Consider the following 18,987-nt stretch of genomic DNA (forward strand, 5'->3'; position numbering starts at 1 on the left):
TTGTTTTCCTGCACCCTGATCCCATAATTAGGGCCTGACTAATTATCTAATTACTAAGTAGCAGAAGGGCAGGTTGATGGCGACATTTTCGCCATCTTTCAAAGCCTCGTTATCCTTGTGAAAGTCATGGTTTCCTCTGGCTGCAGGCAGCTGCAGCAGACCCAAATGTCTGCTCACCTTCCACATTTGTCAACCTGTTCATTACAGTGGTGAATTTGACACATCAGAAATGTCCCTTTGACAGGAAAGTTTATCCTGGAATGAAAACTGAAGCAAAAGAAAGAAAACCAAAGAAAGATGAAAGTGTAATTTATATTCTCAGATTTGCAATTGTAGTCTTGTCTTAAAGGCAGGATATATGTCTGCTCTTTAGGAGCTGGGAGATGCTCGCTTCTGGAGCCCCAGGGCTCACCCGGGCCGCATCAGGGGCACCGAGAGCCTTGTTCATTTCACAGCCCAGTGGGGCTTCCAGACGCTGAGTCGCTGTCACTCTGAGCTGCTCGGCCGCTGGCAAGTCCACTGGCGGCGGCACAACAATCTCACACATCTTGGGAGAGACTGGCCCATAAACTCCAAGAGGCGTGAGACTCTGGTATTTGGCTGCCACAAACATCAGGTTACCAACACACTGGTTAATCAATAACCCAATTTTGTTTAATCCCTAGGTCTTAACACTTGACACCTTTTGTCCCCTTTCCAATTTTTACTACACTGGAAAGTCAGCCACCTTCCTTTTGGCTTTTTAAGGCAGAGGAGGATGGAGTGAGGGGGAGGGGAAGCAAGGATATCTTACTCCTCATCTCAAAAGTAACCAAATATTCTGCAGTTGCTTCACAAACTTCCATGTACTTCCCGCTGGGTCCTCACAGCCTCCAAAATGAGAAAACCTTTTGAGACTATCAGAGTAACTCTGGTGAACAACACACATCTAACTGAAGTCATAATTGTAGAATCATTATCAATTATAACTCCAACTAAATATGATTGTATGTTCAATTGGCTTGGCGTAGATAAATGTATGTTTGTGCAATAAATGCATCTGTCAAGATTGTTTTTAATGCTCTAAGCTGGATTTTCATTAAAGAAGTATTAATTTAAATTAAGCACTCTGAGATCTTTATTAGTAAAGTAATCAGCAGCAAATAAGCTGGTTAATCAGTTTATATACCCATATATATCTTTCAGAATCAATGTTTTCAATTGAGACCGTTGCCAAGTGGTTAGTGTAAGACAGAGAGAAAACGCGCATGAAATACATTTCATTTGCTAGGCTGATGTCTGCCGCGGCCCTATTGGCGTCTCGGAATGCAGTCATTGATGCATCTACGATGACTGTATAAAATGTGTTTAATTGGCATGAAAAGGCACTAACTGAGAGCTGGTGGGGTTTCCATTATCTGGGTGGACATCTTATTTACTTTAGTGGATCCTGGGAACAAGATGAAAGTATATGAGAACTGAGGTGGGGGGTTGGTACTTAAGCCGATGGGTTTTCTTGGTTGGTGGGGGGTGGCGAGCAGGGAGTTTTACAATCATCCAGGCGATGCAAAAGGCAGCTCTGCAACAGCCCAGGTCTCCCTCGCACCCTGAGGAGAAAGCCCAGTGGAACATTTTCCTAATGAGAATCTGACAAATGCTGTTCACCCAGGGTGAAGCGAGCAAGCATGGTGGGTCCTTAAATTTCCGAGGCTGCATTTTTATAAAACAGCTCCTCCCTTCCGTATAGCTCAAAACCTGGGCGGAAGAGAAGGTATCATTTTTAACTTCAGCCTCAAGTAACAAAGGGGCACAGAGGGGCTTCTCAGGATGCCTAGCGTTTGGTTGTCATCTGAATGTCTTCAGAATCCCTTGGGATATTGGGCATGCCATGGTACTGTTTTGTTTGGTGATCCCTGCAGTTACCGGTTTCCTGCTAAGTGAATACTTCATCATATTTCCATTAATTGCTACATTACAAATTGTTCCATATCCCCGTGGCAGCAGTTCACCCTGATGCCAGCTATGGAGTGACAACACCTACACACAGTCCCAAGAGGGTCCCACATTCTGTGGGACTGGCCTTTTGAGATTGTTATTTAGTGCATAATTCTCATACCCCCGTTATGAAGGACACATAGAGGATGACATGAGGATTATTTTCATCCTATTGAATCCCCCATGGAGAGGGCTTATTAATGTGTTTTAAGTGTATTGGAGGCTCCCAGGGTACAGTAATACCTTCCTACGCTTATACTCACTTCTACCCCAATTTTCAACTCCAAGATCTCTCAGAAAATGGGTCTCATTTGTAAACCATGTAAACTGGGTTTATTAAAAGCTGAGACAGATAGGCGCATTAAGAGAATCTATTTCTTACTTTAAAATGTACTTTATTTGTATGTATTTGTTTGTTTTGCAGCTAATAGAGAACTTTACAATGAAGTCTGGTTTCCACAGAACGCATTTGAAGGCTCCCTGTATCTGAATCTGGAATCTGTGAAATTGGAAGCTTAAATGAACTGGCAGATTGGGAATCCCCCTCCCCAAATCCCAGGGATCAGGGCACATGTGTTGTAATGGACTCAGTCGGGAAAATTACGTCCTCACTTCTTCTCCCTGGGGATGAGGCAAGTGCTAACTTCACCCAAGCACTGGCTGTCACAACTCACAGCTCAGGATTTGTGAGAAATATCAGCTCTTTGGCAACAGGCACTAGTCATAAAATAAGCCTTTTGACCAAATTTATCATTGAAGGTTTTTTTTTTTCCCCCAATTGGAAATCAGAAAGCAGAAAAGAATAGTAAAGAGGATATTGGGTTTGCTATACAAAATAATCCTATTGAGCCATCAGCCCTAATTACTGGGTGTGAAAACTGCAAACCCTGTCTTGTGCTCGTACCTAGTGGAATCCTTTGGAGAACTAGGTGGCCAGCCATGCAACTTCAGGCAGTGGAGTAAATTCTTAAGGACTGCACTTTGCTTGGCAAAGTAGATGGACATTCACTTCTCTGCCCTACTCTTTTGCTTTGCATTGCTCCCTGAAAGAGCCAACATGCTACTGGTCATTAAATATCCCATAATTAGCACACATTTTTGTACTAACATTTGTATAATACTACCACTTAATAGGTGCCAGATATACCAAGTAATTTCCATGTAATTATCTCACTTAATTTTCATAACTATTCTATGACATGGAGACTTTTATTATGCCCTATTTTACAGGTGAGGAAACTGAGTAACCCAGCAGTTAAATAATTAGCCCAAGATCTCACACAGCAGCAGGCAGCTGAGCCAGGCCTTACATTCAGTACTCTCTGACTTAAAAGCTTAACCACTGAACTCTACTGCCTACAAAACCCAGCTTGGTGAGTTTAGCCAAGGCAAATAATGTGACCCCTACTTGCGCGAGGGTTATTCCTGGGACTCAGAATGATCAAATATCATGGGAGGAACCTGCTCTGTCTTCATTACTACCCCACTATAGCTTAGCAAAACCTGCACTCATTGTCAATACTTCTTACAAGGTGGGCAGATCTCCACATGCAGCCACTCCTGTCCGGCGTCCAACCCCCAAGCTGTGAAACTGGGCTGAGTGCGGAATCTGCTCGTTCCTCTGGGATTCAGAGGAGGCAGTATCCTATGGAAGAGCACAGCTGAGGTGAGAAACAGCTGTTTCACTGGTCAGCCATGTAACCGTGAGCAGGCGACTCGACCTCACTGTGCATCAGTTTCTTCATCTCTGAAATGAGAAAAATAGCGAATCTACTTCATAGGATTACTATGAGGATTACATGAGTTAATATTGATTTGGTGCTTGGGATGTGGTCAGGGCCACAGAAGACTTAGTTACTAGTGTTATGTAATTATGTTGGGATGTAACTCTCAAAGAAGAGGCTGAGACAATGATCTTAAACTTTCAGATGAATCCAGATCGTCAATTTGGCTGAGACAAGGACAGGTTTCTAACCACTACTGGGAGAACTGGGTGGTCTACCGAATTGGCCTACAGTTCTGAGGTTACCTAGACATGCCCTGCATATGTTTGCATATAAAATTGTACAAGTCATATATTTGTAAGAAATGTCATTTCTTCACCGTTTATTCAACAAAAATGCTTCGTGCTCTTGCTCTGAATCAGGTACTAGAGAAACAAAACTGAACAAGACCATCCCCAAAGAGCACACAATGTAGATGGCAGCAAATAACCTAACTGTGATACAACATGGCAAGTGTAGTAAATGTTTCAATGAAAGCATGAAAAAGGTGAAGGAAATGAAATGTTTTTGTACTGCTGGGTCAGGGGCAGTCACTGAAGCCTTCCCGAGCAAGCAACATTTGAGCCAGGGCTTGAAGAATGAGTTAGCATTTGCCTGTTGGAGGATGAGGGCTGGATATGGACATCCAAACAGAAAGGGCATCTTTTTTTTTTTTTTGAGACGGAGTCTCGCTCTGTCGCCCAGGCTGGAGTGCAGTGGCCGGATCTCAGCTCACTGCAAGCTCCGCCTCCCGGGTTTACGCCATTCTCCTGCCTCAGCCTCCCGAGTAGCTGGGACTACAGGCGCCTGCCACCTGGCCCGGCTAGTTTTTTTTGTGTGTGTGTGTTTTTAGTAGAGACGGGGTTTCACCGTGTTAGCCAGGCTGGTCTCGATCTCCTGACCTCGTGATCCGCCCGTCTCAGCCTCCCAAAGTGCTGGGATTACAGGCTTGAGCCACCGCGCCCGGCCAGAAAGGCCATCTTGAAAATGTGCATGAAGTCATAAAAATTTAGGCTGTGTTTGGGGAACATTCTAGGTAGGGCCGTGGTGGCAGTGCCCTACTTATTGGAGTAAAGACAAGACAAGAAGTGAAGCAGGTTGTGAAGGGAAACGCTCGTTTCCTAGAGGCAGAAATCAACAGTGTCTCATTTCTTTGGTTGCAAGCAACAGAAATGGACTCTGGCCCTTTGAGAGAATGGAGACTTTGTAGGAACTATTTGGGGCACCAACAGGAGTGAAGGGAAGACCGTCTTCTTCAGGCTCTGTCCTACTGTGTTTGCTACCTTTGCTTTGATTCAAGGTCTCAGGAGAGAGACTCTGATTGCCTGAACTCAGATGACATGCTCACATCTTGGCTGGACTAGGTGGTGAAAGGAAAGTCTGGTGGGCAGAGCCTCCACCTTTCAACTTCTAAGGTGGACAGTCAGCACACTAGAGGGCACCAAGACTACACCTAATCAGGAAAGGTAATTCCCCAAAAGGAAATCAGGGAGCAGCTACTTGATGGACAGATCCAACATTACAGATGTTCATTATAAATAATAATAACCTATGTTTATTAACCTTCTGTTATAAACTATGGTGCATACATACTTCACATAAATGTTTTATTTAATCTACATAATAACCTTAGGAGGAGATTTACTCCCACTTTGTAGAATTGGAGTAAATAAAACCCACTTTTCCAAATGAAAAAAGTCACAGCTCAGAGAAGTTATGTCACTTGCCCAAGGTCACACAGCTAGTAAGTGAGTGAGCCGGAACTCAAAAACCTGGATGCCTCTGATGGCAAATCTCTCAACCACTGCATGTTATACCTCCAAGCATCTGCAGGTGGGCACCAGCTCCCCACTGTCCCACCCTAGCCCTTTCTTCTGACCACCCCTGAATGGGCACAGTCAACTTGGGAGACCCAAGGATCTGGCTTATGGAAAGGAGCACAGACAGGCACCTTTCTCAGTTCCTGTGCCTGTAGGCTGTCCAAACCAACTGGACAGCAGCCCTTGAGCTTGGGCCAAAACCTAATCTCTCAAGCCCTTTGAGGGTATCATATGGAAAACCCCTAATCAATTCCTTCCAGAGCAATTTATAATAATGCTTCCTCTTGAGTCCCAAGAATGGAGAGCTGCAAATCCACAGGGCTTCAAAGCATGTTGTTTTAATTAAGGGCTGAACAGAAGCTTCTGTAATCCCTGTGGGCAGATGTGCCCTCATTTAAAAAAATTCTATGAGAATTAAACTTATCTCAGAAAGTAGTGGGGATAACTTGTTCATCTGGTGGTAACACCTCCCCAAGTACTGGACCTGCAATTTTGAAGTCTATAGCCACATATCTAATATAAGTAGGGAAAACCACTCATGTCATCCAGTCACTCAATCATCCAGTGAGTCATTAATCTAGTTTCTATTATCGAGTAGCCTTATCTGCTTATAAGTGTTATTTTACTCACCAAAATAGTGCAAGGTAGGTATTAGGATCTTCATTTTATTGACAAGGAAATGGAATCTCAGAGAAGTTAAGCATCTAGCTTAAGGCCACACAGCAAGTAAGGGGCTCATTCCATGACCTTGTGAAGTGTTCTATATCTTGGGCACCAACTTGGATCTGTACCAGTCTTCACAGCTCCCATCTCTGAACTGTCCAGAAAGAGCCCATGTTTTCTGCCCTTTGTTGGGAGAGGATGATTGAGAATTCCAGCAAAATAGAGACTCTTGAACTGGTCCCCCCGTCTCCAGAACTGTCAACTCACCTCCAAGTCTCCAACTCACCTTCCACACTGGTCACCAGCAATTATTTAAAATACTAAACCTACCATGACACTTAGCTTAACATCTTTCAATTGCTCCCAACTACCTTTGATAGAAAATCCACATTCACACGGAATGTGAGGCCCCTCATGATCCCACCCTTGCTACCTCTTCTGTCTCATCTTCCAAAACATCCCCTGAGTGCTCATTTTACTCTAGCCACGCAACTCTCCCAACAACCTTGAAGGCACTAGCACACCTCTGTTCACTTGTTCTTCTCTTTAGAACCCCTTTTCCTTTTGTATCTGCTCAGCTAACTCCTATTCAACCTGCGAAACTCAGTTCAAGTATCCCCTTCTCCAGAAAGTTCCCACCAGGGTGATTGTGTCCATCCTCTGTGCTTTTTTTTTGAAGATTTTTGTAGCATACTGGGGTACTCTCACTCTCTAATAGCAGGGATGACAGTCAGGAAGTTTTCGGTCTGCATAGGACAGAAAGCCCTACCCAAAGAAGACTAAATAAAAAGAAAATAGTAGATTGATCTCATATAAAGGCCACTGGGATGTAGACTGGGCTCCAGATGTGATACGATTAGGGTTTCTGCTTAGGGTTTCTGTAATTTTCTCAGATCTGCCATCCCAGATATCTTTGTTTTGTCCTCAGGCCAATCTCCCCACTGGTAGCAAGACAGTTGCTAAAAGCAATTGGGGCAGCATGCATAGAGGGGAAGAGAGAGAACCTTCCCGCAGTTGTCCTTCCCTTTGGTGTGATAAGGGCTTTAGGTCACATGCTCATCCCTGGACCAATTAAGCAATAGGCTGAAGCCATGATGCCTGAACCAATCACAGGCAAGGGTGTGTGTAGGATTACCATCACTGGTATAGCCCAGTGTGGGTCTGCTTTCCCGAGATCACATAGCTTATATACAGGAGGGGTGGGTACCCAAATAAAAATGGAGTTCTGGGTTGGGCACAGTGGCTCACACCTGTAATACCAGCACTTTGGAAGGTAAGATAAGTGGATTGCTTGAACTCAGGAGTTCAAGACCAGCCTGGGCAAGATGGTGAAACCCGTCTCTACAAAAAAAGAAATACAAAAATTAGCCAGTTGTAGTGGTGCACACCTGTAGTCCCAGCTATTCAGGAGGCTGAGGTGGGAGGTGAGCCTGAGAGGTGGAGATTACAGTGAGCCAAGATTATGCCACTGTACTCCAGCCTGGGTGACACAGTGAGACCCTGTCTCAAAAAAAAAAAAAAAAAAAAAAAAAAAAAAAAAAAAAAAAGAATTCTGCCAGGAGGGAGGAAGAAGGGAATGGATGGTGTCTGAGCCACCACAGTAGCTGCATGAGTGTCCACACACACTCGTCCTCCCACAATACTATAAGCCTCCCAAGGACAAAGACTGTGATTTGCTTATCTTAGTATCCCACTGTCTAGCACAGTACTTGAAACATTTTTGAAAATACATGAGATGAGTTAGCATTGCTAAAATATTGCTGGAGCTGAGGTGTATTCAAAGCTGATGAAAGATTCTAGTTGGCATGAGGTAAAAAGGAAAGACATCATTTCTACCTGCTGGATCTCTATTTGGTATATAAATTAGACCTTTTTAAAAGACATGTTTCTGTCTGCCAGGCTTTAGAAACAGTGATCTCAGAGTCAGACATTTCCTATTAAAGTTTAAAAAACATAGCTTTAAGTCATACATTATATTGAACGCTTTCATATCTCATCTGATTCAGTAGGTTTTAAACCTCACAGAGGTCACATTTTGAAACAGTAGTCACTTTTTACAACATCTCCAAACATTAAATAAAAATAAAAATTATTATGAAGACTGGAGATGTCCATAGAGACCACTAACATGACACTTGGATATTATTATTAAGGACAGTATTATTTGGAGTTCGGGGGTTACAATGGCTGGCTCATCTCTAAACTTCGTTTTTTTTTTTTTTTCTTTCTTTCTTGAATTGAAGAAGAAGGGCAATTCTATCAATGCTCATCTGTTTTTTTTTGTTTGTTTGTTTTTAACTGTATTTAGAATAGCGGTTCTTAACTTATGGCAATCTGAAGAATGCTATGAATCCCTCAACCATATGCAAAATTTTGTGTATCAATATTTTTCTCAAGAGAGGGATCATAGTTTTTGTTATATTCTCAAAAGGGTCCTTGATCCACAAAAAGATTGAGAACCACAGACATCAAAGGAAAATTCCCTCAGGATCCCAGTTGTCTGAGTAACTGGGGTTTCACATAACGAAGAAAAGCTATCCCCAGGGTTAGACTATTCACTTAGATTGGTGGCTTCCAGGAAATAGGTCATTCTTGGATTTCTCTTAGGACGTTTTGACTTAGAGAGGTCATCGAGTCCATAGATACTTGAAATGAATGGGGCTCTGGAAGGAGAAATTGGCAAAGTAACCGTGTAGCTCCCACATCCCACCCTCTCAACCCCCAAGCCTCTCCTCGATCCACTCCTTAAACTAAAAAGGTCTATCCTGACTCAGAAACATGTGATCGCTAGCTCCCACATTTACTGGGGACAATTTATAATTTACCCAGCCAGTCTAGGGACTGGCTCACATTTGTAAACAGAAATAAAGCTAATGGTTTTTTATTGGTCTTTAAGAATCTTATAAGCTCGACGTGTCATCCCCTGATCCATAATAGGCTTGTTGTTGTTGTTGTTGTTTTAAAGGCTGTAATGTATTGAAGTCTGGTGGCAAAGGAAGGAAATTTGGGAGGAAGTGTGTGTGTGTGTGTGTGTGTATGTGTGTTGTGTCTATGTGTCTCTGTGTGTGTGTCTGTGTGTATGTGTGTGTGCATGCTGGTGTGTATTCAAGGAGGGCTCTGAAAAGATGTTTTTGGTTTCCCCCATGAAGCATCCTTGCCCCAGAAGGTGGATTTGTATTGTTAGTTATCTGCTTTTTCTTTGTTTCTCTTGTTTCAGTGTTCAGTTGCATTTTACTGTTCAGAACTTGAAAGATGCATTCAAACTTATGGAGCATGACATTTTAACTATCTCATCTCACCATGATTCATCTCAATTTACTTTCCTCCAAACTGTAGTCTTGAGAAAGCGCAACATCTCCGGGTTCTCCAGTGGGTAGAAGACCATAAACAGCATTAAATGATCCCAATGTCAGCTAACTTGTGAGCAAGGCTCACTCATTAGATCCTTATTGTTCTCTTAATGAGATGCTTTCCTTTAGGCTGGAAACATGTGGAACATTAGCAATGGCCTCTGTAGTGTATTGCTGAATGTTCAATACGAACCAGTGGAGGTTAAATAACATGATGAATCAAACAGTCCCAAAGGAACGTGGTGATGTGCTGAGCCCATCAGGGCCCTGCAGACCCTTAACACTTTCTATGTGAGGCTTCTGTGCCCCAAACAGTTGCTTTGCCCTGGATGATGCACTGCTTGCAAAATGTATTAATCCCAGGACCCAATATATGCCTACTGGAATATATTTTACTGTCTCTAGTCGACTTCCAGTCTAGAGTTCAACCTCGACTGAACTTTGGTGGTAAAAAATCAACTGTCTTCATTCGCTCTAGGAACCTCTGCTTCTGAGTAGAATGAATCGATAATGAGGTCGTGAACAAATATTAATGCCTTTTATTATTTATATGGATGTTAATGTGTCCAACTGACACACAACTTTCTACCTCTCTAGTCTAACACTCATGACCCTTGGCACCCCTTTTGCATCCTCTCTCTCTTTGTCCATTCAGTCACAAATACAGTGAAAGAATAATATATCACAAGCCATGACCCCTTGGCCTTTATGAATTATCTGTTTAGAAAGATGTGAAGCCACCTTTTATATCCACCATAATAGATACTTAGACATAGTGGATCAATAGTGAACAAGTTTGCTGGTTATAGTTAATGGGTACCAAAGGGACACTCTGGCAGTGACCTCTGACATTGTGGCTGACAAGAAATCCATAGAGCAAAAAATAAGGAAGATGGACAGTTTTAAAGTTATGAATGTAGATCTGTAGCAAATCATGATAATTTTCTCCTGATGGTAATAATTCAGACTTGCAGGTGGTCACTCATTTTTGCGAGCTCCTTAATTAGGACCCCTGAAATAGGAATGGCAGTCCTTCGCCACACTGTTTTAGAAACAGCTACGGTACCGGGCCTGATGCAAGTCCATTTGTTATCCAAGGAGAACCAACGGAGATTGTTTTCCTGTCATGGAGGACTTTTCTCTTTATGAAATGGGCTGTCATTTATAATTTTAAGCAGGCACGGATTTGTTAAACAGCCACATGGTAATGGGTTTCTATAAGAAGATCCACAGACCCATAGTTCTGGAAAGAAATCGAGCTTACAAGATATTTTAAAACCTAATGGGAATGGAATATTTTGGGTTTCTTGAAAAGATGGTTTCTGCCCTGCATATTGTCAAGGGAATTTAACAATAAATCCATTGTTGTGTGTCTGAGAGTCTGTTTGAAGCAATTATATTTTTATACATTCTGTGGAGTTGATCTTAGGGAAATCCACCAGGACACCAAGCCTACCTCTTCACGTCACCGCATGAACTTTAACGGTGGGAAGCAGGTTTAAAAAGAGTCAGGGAAATAGAGCTCATTTGTGAGTGGTCTTGAAGACAGCAGACTGCAGCATTCTGCCTGGCAGAGAAATGAATATACATGGCATCCAATCTAAAGGAGAGAGGGCAAGAATGTAAGTGCAAAGTCCTTTTCACTCCACTCCACAGTGTACATACCGTATTATGATGTCACACTCCAGTAGCGTTGCTCTGAAGTCCCAGTGGTCTCCTGCTGCTAAGCACCATTGAAAACACATTTGTCCTGACTGTTCTTTTCCTTTTATCCCCCTCTCATCTGTGTAAGATGAATCACTCCTGGATCCAGACTGACTCCGAGGGCAGAGCCAGGTCCTGACGAGGTAGCCTGCCTCCTATGGCTTAAACATTTTAATTAATTTCAACACTAATGCCCAAATGAGAGTTAATCACTCTGCCGCAGTGCTTTCTAATTTACTAAGTTTATTCATTAAAACTTTCCTTACTGAACTTTGATTGAATGTCATGCTTTTTTGGAGGCCTTTCAAACTGCCTTAAGGGGTTTTAAAGTGATATCTTGGGCAGCTGCTGAAAGCCTTCAGTGTTTGCTTAAAGAAAAGAATAGGAAAAATGTGATCAGCAAGAAATCTCTGTGCTGAACAAGGAGGCTTTTGGGCAGCAGGAGGCCTGTGAAAGCAGGCTTGTGTTTAAACAGTCTATTAAAACAGGAAGATAAACCTAAATTCCTAATAAAAGAAACAAAATCAATCACCTTAATACTTGGCAAAACTTGGAGATACATTTTATGGTAAGATGCAGCCATCTTTTAAAAAAGCAACGGAATGATAGCAGCACTTTGTATTAATGTGGGGAGAGATAGTCACAATGTTTTTGCCAACCTAATTATCTTGGAATCAATATAATAAAAATCTTAGATACACAGTTTTGCCTATTAATTGTTAGGACCTACATTTTTACTGAGAGATATTGTTTAATGAAGGTTTTTATTTAAAATTAACTCCAGAAAAATGCAATCTTTACATATCTCATTAACAGTATTAGGGACCAAATACCGCAAACTATCTGTTACACGATGGGAGCTCCCAATACATGGAATTGCTTTTTCAGAAATTGGCAATGTTAGTGTCTTTAGGAATGTGCTTCCTCCCTCTTCCTACCTCTCCACTCTCCATTCCCTAATCCCAGTCAGAAACATATTTGTAAAGTTTCAAAAATTCCAATAATATGGGAGGAAAAAGTCAAGTCAGAATTATTAATGAAAGCACCACTTACTTCTAAGAGGCCATGAATCAAAATACAAGTTTTCATATTCATTTCCACGTTCTATAAATACTGCTTGGTATTATGCAACAAGACACGACAAACTCATTTTTAAAAGGTATTTTTGACTTCAGGGAGCAAAAACGTTTACCCATTCCATCCCACCTTGACACATGGAGCTTGACTGGGAAGCGCTCCCCTTCTCACTTGCAGGGGCAGGGCTTGTCACTACGAATTGGCTCATGAAATAGTCCCGCTTTTGAGGCTCTTGAAAGATCCCTTCAGCAGAATCTTCTTTTTAGAAATGTGATCCCTGTGTCTATCAAAACACAGACCCAGAGAGAAATATGTCAGCATAAGAAAGGGTGTGATGGCAACGTATCCCAGTGCTGGGATTAGGCAACCTGGCTTGGAATCCTGATTTTGCTGTTTGCCAGCTGTATGACCTTGGACAAGTTATGTAACCTTCCTAAGTTTACTTTCTTCAAGTACAAAATTAGCATTATTTAAGCAGCCATCTCATCGGGTTTTTGTGAAAATGAATAGCTCATATATATGTAGCACTTGCTACAGTAGGTGGCACTTACTTACAGTAGGTGGCTAAACTTTATTTGCTCCTCAGCCCAACTTCAAGAAACAGTATTATTATGATCTCCAATTTACAGAGGGGGAAACTGAGTCACAGAGTTGCAAAGTAACGTTCCCAAAGTCACACAACTAAGTTGCAAAGCCAGAGTTTTAACAGGGTCCTCTGGCTCCAGAGTCTGCACACTTAACCTCAGAACATAAGCAAAGGATATAGGATCATGCCCGGCCCAGGGAAGCACTTCATAAAGTTAGTAATCATTAGCTCTTATTATTGTAGGGGTTCAATAAACGTTTGGCTAATGGAATAAATTAATTTTGTTAGGGATTGTTGAAGTACCAGAATACAAACACGTCTGCAAGTTAAGTGCTGACACTGAGCAAGTACTGCCTTTCCAGCCTCCATTCATTTCAGTGGCATGGAGATGCCTGGGTGCACATGATTGCAGTGGCTATTTTACTCTTATTTTGAGAAAAAAAAAAAAGAAAAATGAAAAGTAAAGCAATGAGTAAACTCTTAATATGCAAACAGGCTGGGTGTGGTGGCTCACTCCTGTATTCCTAGCACTTTCAGAGGCCAAGGCAGGCGGATCACCTGAGATCAGGAGTTCGAGGCCAGCCTGCCCAACATGGCGAAACCCCGTCTCTACTAAAAATACAAAAAATTAGCCGGGTGTGGTGGCAGGTGCCTGTAATCCCAGCTACTTGGGAGGCTGAGGCAGGAGAATCTCTTGAACCCAGGAGGTGGAGGTTGCAGTGAGCCGAGATCGTGCCCCTGCACTCCAGCCTGGGTGACAAGAGCGAAAGGCCGACTCGGCCGACTTGCATATATATATATGCAAACAAAGGAGATTAAATTCGGGAAATAGAAATCAGTGGTAATCCTAATCAGTGATTCCTGAACCTGGATGCGCAATGGAAACACCTGAGAATTTTTTTTTTTGAGACTGAGTCTTGCTCTGTCGCTCAGGCTGGAGTGCAGTGGCATGATCTTGGCTCTGTGCAACCTCTGCCTCCCAGGTTCAAGTAGTTCTCCTGCCTCAGCCTCCCGAGTAGCTGGGACTACAGGTGTGCACCACCATGCCCAGCTAATTTTTTGTATTTTTAGTACAGTCGGGGTTTCACCATGTTGGCCAGACTGGTCTTGAACTCCTCACCCCACATGATCTGCCCACCTCGGCCTCCCAAAATGCTGTGATTGCAGGCATGAGCTACTGTACCTGCCCGAGAATCTTTAAAAAATACAGGTAACTGGGTCTCACCCCAGATCGACTGAAATTAAATATATAGGGGTAAAATTTAGGCAGATGTAGTTTTAAAAATATTTCAATGAAATAATGTAACATTATACAGAAAAGTGTACAAATCATAAGTACACCGCTCGATGACTTTTCACCAAGTGAACACACTCATGCAGTCAGCACCCAGAATCCCAGAAGGCCCCCAGTGTCCCCTTTTCGTTACTATCCTTCCAAGACATAGCCACTATGTTGATTTCTAACATATGGGTTAATTTTTTCTGAGTTTTAGTATAAAACTAAAATGAAATTATGCAGGATGTGTTCTCTTGCATCGATCTTAGTTTGCTCTACATTGTATTGCTAAGGTTCACCCATGATGGTATGTGTTGCATTCGCTCTTTCCTTTTCAGTGCTATATGCTATTCCACTGTTTGAATACACTGCAATTTATTTACTCATTCAGCTGTTGCTGGGCTCTTGGGTGGTTCCTTGTGGTGCTATTATAAATAGTGCCGCCATGAAATTCTTGTATGTCTTGGTGAATTTTTTTTTTTTTTTTTTTTTTTTGAGGCGGAGTCTCCCTCTGTCGCCCAGGCTGGAGTGCAGTGGCCGGATCTCAGCTCACTGCAAGCTCCGCCTCCCGGGTTTACGCCATTCTCCTGCCTCAGCCTCCCAAGTAGCTGGGACTACAGGCGCCTGCCACCACGCCCGGCTAGTTTTTTGTATTTTTAGTAGAGACGGGGTTTCACTGTGTTAGCCAGGATGGTCTCGATCTCCTGACCTCGTGATCCACCCGTCTGGGCCTCCCAAAGTGCTGGGATTACAGTCTTGGTGAATTTTTACATTTGTTGGGTGTTTACCTGGGAGTGGAATTGCTGAGTGCGGGGTATACCTAAGTTCAGCTTTAGTAGATTGGGCGTATGTGTTTTAAAAAAGCACCACAAGTGGTTCTAATGAGCTACTGGGAATAGGAACACTCGTCCGAGCTGTAAGGCTTTATGGCTACCCAAGTGCTGCTTAGACTAGGGAGTAAGAGACAGTATTAAAACCTGATAGGAATGGAATATTTGGCATTTCTTGAAAACTGGCCTCTGCCCTGCATCTTGCAAAGGAATCAGTTACTTTAGGGTTAGAGTTGACAGCTGCAGTACCAAAGCAGCAGGAAAAGTAAGTTGGTCCACATTTCGGATACAAATTCTCCATAGCAAGTGTCTCTGCAGTATCTTATAAAATATCACAGCATGGGTCGGGCGCGGTGGCTCACGCCTGTAATCCCAGCACTTTGGGAGGCCGAGGCGGGCGGATCACAAGGTCAGGAGATCGAGACCACGGTGAAACCCCGTCTCTATTAAAAATACGAAAAATTAGCCGGGCGCGGTGGCGGGCGCCTGTAGTCCCAGCTACTCGGGAGGCTGAGGCAGGAGAATGGCGTGAACCCGGAAGGCGGAGCTTGCAGTGAGCCGAGATTGCGCCACTGCACTCCAGCCTGGGGCACAGAGCGAGACTCTGTCTCAAAAAAAAAAAAAAAAAAAAAAAAAAAAAATCACAGCATGGAGCCCCTTCCACAAGCACCCAGGATAAAAGGAACCACATTTTTTCTCCAGCCTGGCCTTCTGCTTTTGTTCCATCTCTGCAGTCACACTCCCGGTCCCCACACAGGCTCTGCCCTCTGCCCGAGATAGTTTCCATGGCTTCCCCTCCTAGCCTCGCTCCTGTCCCACTGAAATTCCTCTTCTGAGAAGCCGTCCTTGTCTCTCTTGTTGTAGCACTTGACTGGGAGCTCCATGAAGGCAGAGCCTTGACTTATCATCTTGGTATAACCAGGCACTGCTATACATTTTCAATCAATGCCCAACCAGCTTTAAACAGTACTTAAAAAAAAAAAACCCCAAAAACAAAAAACTATTCTCAACAGGTACATAATGTGCAGCTCCCTCATAAAATTTCAGAGTGTTAAAAAGCACTTATCATGCGCATGTTTCCAAATGGTCCTTCCTTCAGTCTTTCTATTTATTTATCTATTTAGTTATTTATTTGACAGAGTCTCAGTCTGTCACCAGGCTGAAGTGCAGTGGCGCGATCTCGGCTCACTGAAACCTTCACCTCCTGGATTCAAGCAATTATCCTGCCTCAGCCTCCCGAGTAGCTGGGATTACAGGCATGCCCCACCACACCCAGCTAGTTTTTGTATCTTTAGTAGAGATGGAGTTTTGCCATGTTGGCCAGGCTGGTCACGGACTCCTGATCTCAGGTGATCCGCCCACCTTGGCCTCCCAAAGTGCTGGGATTACAGGCGTGAGCCACCGCACCCAGCTCCTTCAGTCTTTCATATCAACATAATGCATACGTGAGCACAGGTCCACTGACCCTGACCAGGATGCAGAGGGGACAAAAAGTGACAGGACAATCTTACAGGAACTAGCTTGTTGATTAACTAATCAATTAATTATTAACATGATATATAAACAGGCGAGTCTTTTCTTGGGGCTTGCAAAGAACCAGAATTTAGCTCTAGGACTGATGTGATGGGTGAGGCTAATTGGACTTTCTGTTCATTATTAACCCCTCCAGCCATGATTGTCACAATGGTGGGAAGAGGAGTGGAGAGACCCTCTTCCTTTGAAGATAATACCACCTCTCAATGGTTTACAACCAGGGGCTTCTGAGCAGAATTGTCACACACAACTGTGCAAAGTATGCACTTCAACATTTCAGGGTACAAAAATGATCCCCTTTGGGTTGTAAGCCTCCTAAGTTTCATCTGTAAAACTTAGCTCAGAGAATTATTATGAAGATTAAAAGGGCTACCGCTGCTGAAACAGAGAACATAGTGCCTGACAATGATTCATTGAACGGCTATTTGTTAAGGATTGGATCTTAGTGGGTATTCATAACATTTATACTCTGGAGGAATATGCATACATTAAACTAATAAATAAATAAACATAGTAGTCCCCCCCTTATCCATGGGGGATATGTGCCAAGGTCCCCAGCGGATGCCTGACACCTCAGGTAGTGCCGAACCTTATATATACTATATTTTTTCCTACATATACATACTTATAATGTTTGTAAACTGGGCACAGTAAGTGATTCACAACAATAACTACTAATCAAATAGAGCATTATAAAAATATGTGATCATAAAAGTTATGTGAATGTGGTCTCTCTCTTTCAAAATATCTTACTGTACTGTACTCACCTATTTTCAGACTGCGATTGACCTTGGGTAACTGAAACCGTGGATAAGAGAGAACAACTGTGCTTCCAAATTGTGATGAATGCTCTGAAGGAGAAAAGCAATAGAACAATGAAAAAAGGTTGAATAAGCAGAATGCAATTCAGAGTGGCGGGGTGTGGCTAGGTCAGGCCTCTCTGGGAGGTGACATTGATGTTGAAGGCAGGGATGGGTTTGAGGTCACTTAGCAGAGAGTGGGAGAAGAGGGGGAAGGGGGAAGAGCTTTCCTGGCTAAGGGGAGTCATGTGCAGGAGTGCGGCTGGAACAAAGGCAGCCAAGGGGACACTGGTGTAGCCGAGGTTGGGGGCTCTTAACACCTGCTATTGCCTGTTCTCTTTCTTTGTTTCCCTGATTCTGTAACTTGGGCATCCATTCCACTCCCTGGACTCCAGCTGAGGAGTGACATTATCTGGCGAATGATCTAAAATATTAATAGTCAACCATTTTAAGAGGGTTTAAATGCAGGGGTCTCCAATCTTTTGGCTTTCCTGGGACACACCAGAAGAAGAACTGTCTTGGGCCACATATAAAGTACACTAACACTAACGACAGCTGATGAGTTAAAAATAAATAAATAAATAAATAATTTAAAAACTCATAATATTTTAACAAAGTTTACAAATTTAAATTGGGCCACATTTAGAGCTGTCCTGGGCTGCACACGGTCTGTGGGTAGCGGGTTGGACACGTTTAGTGTACAGTCTAGGCACGATCCTATGGACATAGCTCATGTGGGCCATGCTGAACTTTGGAGGTGCCCTGCTCCCTTTCTCCTGCCTCTTTTTCCCTTTTAGTGCCTTTTCCCACCAGTGCTCAATGCCACTAAGCTGGACCCCAAGCATCCCTGAAGTTAATACCCTCTGAGATCACCGCCAGAACTGTCCACACTTTGGAACTTCCCCATGCTTCTTGCCTCTTATTCCCCACCACACCTGGTGTGTTCCATGTTCAGTTCCCTTTGGGCCTGGCTAAATGACTGACTTGTACACTTGATTAGTTAAATTAAGTTTATAATGGCTTAATAGGTTGACCTGTACAAAAGACAAACACTCATATGGAAATTTCAAGTATAGTGAAAGAACCAGTGGGATAGAAGTTTGGATGGCTAATGATCCTCAAATCTCATCAAAATCAGTCATATGAGAGGTGGGCAGCAGGCAGTAAGAAAGTTCTATCCCAGAGGCTAGATCCAGGCTTTGACATAATTTAATTTAACACAGACTAATACTCTTTCCTGCAAAAGGCATCTATGGCTCTCCCAACCCCACCCAAGTTTCCAAAGGCTTAGGTGGGAAAGGAGCAGTTGGAAGCTGCGGACATTGTGAATCGAAGTACCTTACAATGGAGGCCAGAGGGAGGGCTTCCTCTGAGGGCTTCTTCTGCATCATGGACCTCACTGTCTTCCCTTTCTGACAAGGACTCTTCTGGTGTGCACCAGTGTCCCATATTGGATCCTGTGACTTAATTATTTTGTTATTGATTAGTATATTACCAATTGAAGGAAAAATGGATTTCTTTACAAATATCAAACAGTCAATAAGAAAAGAAACATGTCTGCAAAACCGGATGACTTTCCTCACCTGTAAGGTGGGAAAGAAATGATTCTTT

General features: G+C 43.0%; 1 protein-coding gene across 3 annotated transcripts; it reads right to left on the bottom strand.

Annotated features, from left to right (window-relative positions):
• Positions 1-293: 293 nt before the first annotated feature.
• Positions 294-12,635, bottom strand: LOC112612388. Of its 3 annotated transcripts, none has more exons than XR_003116855.1 (2): positions 11,236-11,418; positions 294-600 (listed from the first exon to the last, which is right to left on the bottom strand). XR_003116855.1 is itself a non-coding variant. In XM_025366850.1 (2 exons), exons 1-2 carry the CDS (start codon positions 12,557-12,559, stop codon positions 344-346), a joined length of 336 nt encoding a protein of 111 aa, XP_025222635.1. In that variant the 5' UTR covers positions 12,560-12,635; the 3' UTR covers positions 294-343. The 3 variants fall into 3 exon arrangements, 1 of the variants encoding a protein (XP_025222635.1); XR_003116856.1 differs by lacking the exon at positions 11,236-11,418 and adding an exon at positions 11,027-11,074; XM_025366850.1 differs by lacking the exon at positions 11,236-11,418 and adding an exon at positions 12,481-12,635.
• Positions 12,636-18,987: the final 6,352 nt, after the last annotated feature.

Source organism: Theropithecus gelada, chromosome 1, assembly GCF_003255815.1.
Source record: "Theropithecus gelada isolate Dixy chromosome 1, Tgel_1.0, whole genome shotgun sequence".
Lineage (NCBI taxonomy): Eukaryota > Metazoa > Chordata > Mammalia > Primates > Cercopithecidae > Theropithecus > Theropithecus gelada.

Coding starts and splice junctions, on each gene's coding strand:
- LOC112612388 (XM_025366850.1), bottom strand. CDS start 12,559: ATGAGCCAATTCGTAGTGACAAGCCCTGCCCCTGCAAGTGAGAAGGGG. Junction 601..12,480: donor GTCAAGCTCCATGTGTCAAG/GTGGGATGGAAT, acceptor TGTTTGTGGCAG/CCAAATACCAGAGTCTCACG.